The following is a 6159-nucleotide window of genomic DNA, read 5'->3' on the forward strand; positions in this document are numbered from 1 at the left end:
AATTCATTTTAATTTATACAATTTAATTTTTTTCAGAAATTATGATTTAAATGGCACCGGATTTGCGTGAAAAGCTTATTTGGAATAAATTCTGTTGCGGACAGATTGATTTTTTTTCTGAAGTATTCCTGATCATAAGTTGAGTCCAAATGTTCAGGATAATGCTTTAAAACAGAAAAAAATATTTTAAAAAACGAGGGATCCTCCCTCATGGTAAGTTATAACGGCTTTTAAATATGTTAACTTTGCAATTCCATTCATTTCAATTCAATTCAATTCAATTTTATTTACAGTTATTGCATCAATAGTTACAGTTATGCAATATTTATTAAGTCAGAAAGTCGCTTATAGAAAGTGTTAAATTTACCTGAAGAAAACGTTAATAACGATTGGCTTTACTCCAAGTTGTCATATCGCTTCTGTTCCTGCAGGGTTCAAAATTTTCTGGCTTTTTTTTTACAAAGAAAGTTCATACTAGTCTCAGAATTAAATACTTATACTTGGAATTAGAAGCTCACTAACTGGTACGTGCCAAAGACGTGCCACTCGGGTGACGCACAAGGTTAACAGTTTATACGCGTAAGTTTATAAATTGTATTATGGTCGTGCACTGGGATAGAGTTAACAGTTAACAGTTAACAGTCTCCTATCTCTTTCCCTTTTTTTATTTTGCTGTTACTACGGCTGTCACTACAGTAACCCTTTAATCGTCGATATGCATGCACTCTTATTGTCAATATTATTTTTTCCTGCGTCATACCAGCGAACCTTTCGTTCGATTACATAAAATAACCGAGGTCGAAATAGAATGCGATTAAAACGAAATGAGTTAGCAGTCTCATCGTTTTTAATTGTTGTTTATCGATAAAAATTTACCAACGATCAAAGAAAAATAAGTATGTCTCTTCTTTTAGTTTTATTCCTCAGCCTAGTACCATTTTGTACTATTTACCATGTTGTTATTAAATGCGAACAAACGTTCTCTTATCAAAAACATACATAATTAAGAATTCGGCTACCAGACTGCAGGTTTTGACAAACGTTTTGTTGAACTCTGCATTCTTGTAGCCGAAAGTTTATTTCTTAACAATTTCTTTAACCAGAGAACGTTTGTTAGCTTTTAAAATGTACAAACTAGCTGGTTGCTCTTCCATTTTTACTTGAGCCAATTCTGTTAAAAATTGTTAATTCTTGCTCCTAGCAAATAGATAAAATGTAGGTTGTTTTATGGCATTTTGGATATTCTTCAGTCATTTTTGTTAATCAGCTAAACAGACAGGAAAACCCTGAGAAAAACATAAATAATCCAGGTGAGATGGCATGCAATAATTTATTTTGAAGAATGCTAGGGTTTGGGTTAAATTCCACTTTACTTGTTCAATTCACTTATTGCTTTCTTTTAACAAGACGTGTAGTCTGCTTTTAGTAAAAAAGGAATTCGACTCGTCTAGGAAATGATGAATAAATTCAATCTGGTGATTTCTGTTTTAACGAAATTCTAACGTAGATTATCATAACAATGTTTTTTCAACGATTTCCATGCATAAAATTATAAATGGTAAAAAAAGAATAAATTTAGAAACTAAAGTTGATGTGGTTAGTTGGACACCATAAAGAGCTCTCAGCCGTTATATCTCTTTTCGGCGCCTAATTTTGCCGTTACTACTTCACTTCGGTTAGTGAATAAATACAAGCAAAAGAAAAAAAGCATTTCAATGCTTTTAAATTAGAATTGGTTCATTTCAAAATGACGGTCATCTAGGATCCGCCATCTTGGACTTTTTGACGTCCCTAAAGCTAGGAAAATGGTACAAAAACTAAAATGTACTGCAAGAAAGTTAATTTGAAAAAGCTACCTATCAAATTAGTTGCCAAGGTAACATCAAATTCATAACAAAGTGTTCCCTGGTAATTTTCCCAAAACGTCACGGTGTTTCGTGTCGTTTGCACAAGTTACGTATAAATTTTCAAATTCAACAGGGAAAATTCCGCCCGAATCGAAAAAATAAACGAGATTTACAAAAAAACTAATTAGAGGCGTAGGTATAGTTCTGCGATCGCAATTAACGAAAGGGTTTTTAATAGTAAAGGCTAGACAATATCGTCAACCGGTGACTCTGCAAGATTTAATTTGTTTAGAAACAGATTTATTCCAATCCCCATGTTTTAAATTTCAGAATAATGTGGATAAACCTGCTGTGGTTACCTCTTGTTGTCGGATGCAGAATGGCCAAATTTGTCAGAGAGGAAGGAGTGGCTTTAGAAAATCACGTGATAACAACTTTGACTGCCGACCACCCAATAAAGTGTGAGTGGGATTGCGTGAACACGCCAATGTGCTTCTCTATCAATGTGCATACACAGAAGCTACCATCAGGCTGGGTCACCTGTGATCTGAACAATTCAAGTCGGAAAAATGCTCCACAGGACCTAGTTGTGAAGACGGGATATCGATACCATGAGATGGCGGTAAGAAACAAAATATGAAATAAACCCTTGTTAATACAAGAGAATGGGATGGGGAGGGGTGGGCAGAGGGTCGGGTGGGGGTGAGCAGAAAGAAGTGAATAGGCCACTTTACAGTTGTATCCTGACCTTTTGTTTGAAGCGAGGCTGACATATTGTCTTTAACTCTCTACTACAAACAAAGACAACACCAATAGGCCATTTTACAGTTGTGTGCTGAGTGTCCTGGCCTTAGATTTGAAGCGAGGCTGGGGGTGACCTTCTTTTGATATAAGCCACAGTGCTTTTCCATGATATGTAAATGCAAACTAGTTACCGTAACAACAGCATGATCTACATATGAAAAGTAGTGAGATTTCTATCAAAACAAGAACGGCAAAGCGATTGTTTTTGCTCATTAAATCTATTCTTTTGCGGCGTTGTCGTTGCCGTCGCCATCATCGTTGTTTAAGCTTCCTAATGACTTTGTTAGAGCGTTTGATCGACAAAAAACAAGTTAATTTCACGTTCAGCTGACTTTAACACCCTTTTCTTTATTTTTAGGAAGTTCCTCGCTGTACAGTTGATCATTGCATTTACAAAGCAGGTAATAAGCGATTGGAAGCAGTGCTAAATGTAACCTTTTGATGGGAAGTAGCTATCATGTGTTTCACTGATACAGATTTCTCGAGATTATTGGTTTAGCTTCATAACGTCGATTAGTAAATATGGCAAAAAACAGCATCACAAAGAGAGGAAATTTAGAAGCCACACATCTTAGATAATAGAAGATAAAATGCAAGTTTCACTTGCCTATTTTATTTTGTTCGTTTGATCGTTGATTGTTTTCTTTTTCAGTTCTTCCAGATGACTGGTTCCTCCATAATACCAAGAAGTTCAAGGTTTTTCCTGAGAGAAAGACCTGGGGACGAGCACGGAAATACTGTCATGCGATTGGTGGAGAGCTGGTGTCCATCGACAGCAATTACAAGAATAAATTCATTACGCATTTATTTGACCGATTTATAACAAACGCAACAGCAGGTTAGGAGATATTACCATACTAAAACGATTTTTATTTGAGTGTCGTAAAACCAAAAATAAATTGCCATAACGTAACTCTGGCCAATCACAACAGACGCAAACAGCCCAATGAACCAATCAGAAATCGAAGCAAATACATGTAACCGGCGCCAAACGTGGGAAAACGCGTGCGAGCAAGGCACGATTGGTTATGGTTTTGCTGCTGATTGGTTTAGGTGGCGCGTGTTTTGCTGGCTAATCACGGAGCGAAGTAAAGCAAAACAAAAGCAATCATGAAAATACTTTCGACACTCAATGTAAAGCGACTCTAAATTGAGACGAGAAAAAAACTTACAGTACTCTCTTAAGGGCGTACTTCGCTCATCTAGGTTTAATATGTTTTCGCTTCAAAAGTATCCTAGCAGTACATCGTAACTGTTTGTTTGTTTGTTTGTTTATTTGTTAAAGGTGGCAGCTCAAGCCAAATTATTGCGCACTGGACGCTGGATGGAACTGATTCTGATATAAAGTGAGTAAAGTAACCCAGTTTGTCTTTTTTTTTTCCACCCACCGCCTCAAATGATAACATTTCATTATAAGCTACTATTATTTTCTTTTGCTTGCAAATGTACTAATTAAAATGTTCCACTTGACGCCATATGCTTCGACTGAAACTGGCAAATATGAGATGAGGTGTAGACATATATCCTTTGTCTTTTGGTCTTGACAAAAATTAAAGGACCAGTATCTTCAGAAATTGTCTCACGGTTCGTAGATCCAAGCGATCAACAGCTTTCCCGAGTTTGTAGCTCGAAGAAAAGTATTTGTTTCTTGGAACAGATGATATCCTATGATAAATACCTGTGCACATGATCGCGCCATCTAAAGGTTATTATCTATTTATCTTGACTGAAATGGCATATCGTGATTTGTCACTCGGATGGGTATTTGGAACGATAGCCCTGTAAGACACATGGTAGAGAAGCAGGATACTTACATGCATGAATCCCGCCTATACAGTTTTAAAATCTTGTCACAAACTGTGTTGTCGATCCTTACATCATTAGACGTATTAATTAAAAATTGCCAAGGTAAAAAAATTAAATTGGCTTTAGTTACATTACTTGCAAAAAATTTCGGACGATTTTAATTTCTGACAAAAATAGTGGAATTAAGCGTCCGAAATTTTTACAGTATAGTATAAAACTTTAAACTTAGTATAAAGTACTTTCTGGGCGACGGCATCACATTGTCTCAGATCCTTAAGCCACATTAAGCTTCAAAGCCCTTAGTTCCCTTTCTGGACCGAACTCTATAGTTGAGACACTAATTGGGGCATAACCTTGATTGAGTTTGTGTCAGATTTTCTCGTTGGTGTATCCGGCTATAAAACTTTGAAGGTACAGCGAAACTATCATTATCACAGATTTTATTTCAGTCCAATTCATGTTTTTTAGTCCTAAATTTACTTTAGGCATGTTTCAGCGCAGTGTCCGAAAGTTTTCTCCGAAAATTGTCCGAAATGAGCGAAAAAGTGTCCGAAAATAAAACGTCCGAAATTTTAACGTCCGAACTTTTTTGCAAGTAATGTAATTTGCCTGCGTACATGCCTTTCTCAGAGCTGCATCAACTTCACTTGACTTAAATTAACTTCTTTTCAATACCAATTCAAACCACTCAGTTTAGATCAATGCGACACTAAACAAAACTGACATAAATCGAACTTTCTTTACGTACTAGTATAATCTCTTCGTTTGACCCTTAAACAGTCTTATGAATGGAGCAACTTACAAAGAAGAGGACGGCATCCAGTCTTTGTATCTCAACGGATCAGGCGCCTACGCGACTACTCCAGCCGTAAACTTTGGACGGGAAAGTTTCACCATCGCCAGTTGGGTTAAACTGCAGAGCCCAGTTAATCAACCTTCCCCAATTTACTCGGATTGGTCTTCTCCAATACAATTTCTTGTCACTGCAAACGACAATGGTGGAAAATGTCTGTTTGGGGGTTTCAACAACATTAGAGAATACAAGCCATGGTTATTTGCAGGGTAAATGCTAATAAGGAATTACTATTCATCTACGTTAAACAAGACGTTTAATTTAGGATAGCAACACATTCCAGTTACACAGCCTTAAACTAAATAAATGGTCATAGTCTAATTATTCAAACATTTCACCAGGAGTGATGCACGCACTAATTGAAAAGATGCATGTTTGTTTTAAACTATTTTACTTTCTGTTTTTTTTTTTTTTTTTTTTTTTTTAAGTAATTGTCAGTGATTGGCATCTGGGAAGAAAAAGGCGAGGATAATTCTTGTTTAAAAATATTTCTACTTTGAAAAGACTTCCTAATTTCGTCTTATTCATTATTATTGTCTTAAAAATCCCCCCTGTCGTTACAGGATTCAGTGAACCCTCATGTGTAATATCTTCCCCTCTTTCTACTGGTTTCTTTAGCTTTCGCGTAATCACAAAAATATGATGGCTAGATACACCGTAGTTCATGATCATCATCATCATAATCATCATAATCATCATCATCATCATCATCATCATCATCATCATCATCCTTATAATAATCATCATCATTATCATCATCATCATCATCATCATCATCATCACCTCCAGTTATGGAGCAGTAACAATAACAGCAATAACTTAAAGATGGACGTTATGTGCTAATAGAAG

General features: G+C 36.1%; 1 protein-coding gene across 1 annotated transcript in view; it reads left to right on the forward strand.

The window, feature by feature from the left end:
* Window positions 1-2183: 2183 nt before the first annotated feature.
* The window catches only part of LOC146465041 (uncharacterized), a 6120-nt gene continuing 2144 nt past the window's right edge, over window positions 2184-6159 (forward strand). Inside the window, exons 1-5 of the mRNA XM_085128999.1 lie at window positions 2184-2469; window positions 3010-3052; window positions 3304-3489; window positions 3937-3997; window positions 5238-5519. Coding sequence (XP_084985125.1) covers window positions 2227-2469; window positions 3010-3052; window positions 3304-3489; window positions 3937-3997; window positions 5238-5519 — 815 coding nt within the window. The 5' untranslated portion in view covers window positions 2184-2226. The remainder of the gene's footprint in view (window positions 2470-3009; window positions 3053-3303; window positions 3490-3936; window positions 3998-5237; window positions 5520-6159) is intronic.

This window comes from Pavona decussata, unplaced genomic scaffold, assembly GCF_977016875.1.
Source record: "Pavona decussata unplaced genomic scaffold, jaPavDecu1.1 SCAFFOLD_157, whole genome shotgun sequence".
Lineage (NCBI taxonomy): Eukaryota > Metazoa > Cnidaria > Anthozoa > Scleractinia > Agariciidae > Pavona > Pavona decussata.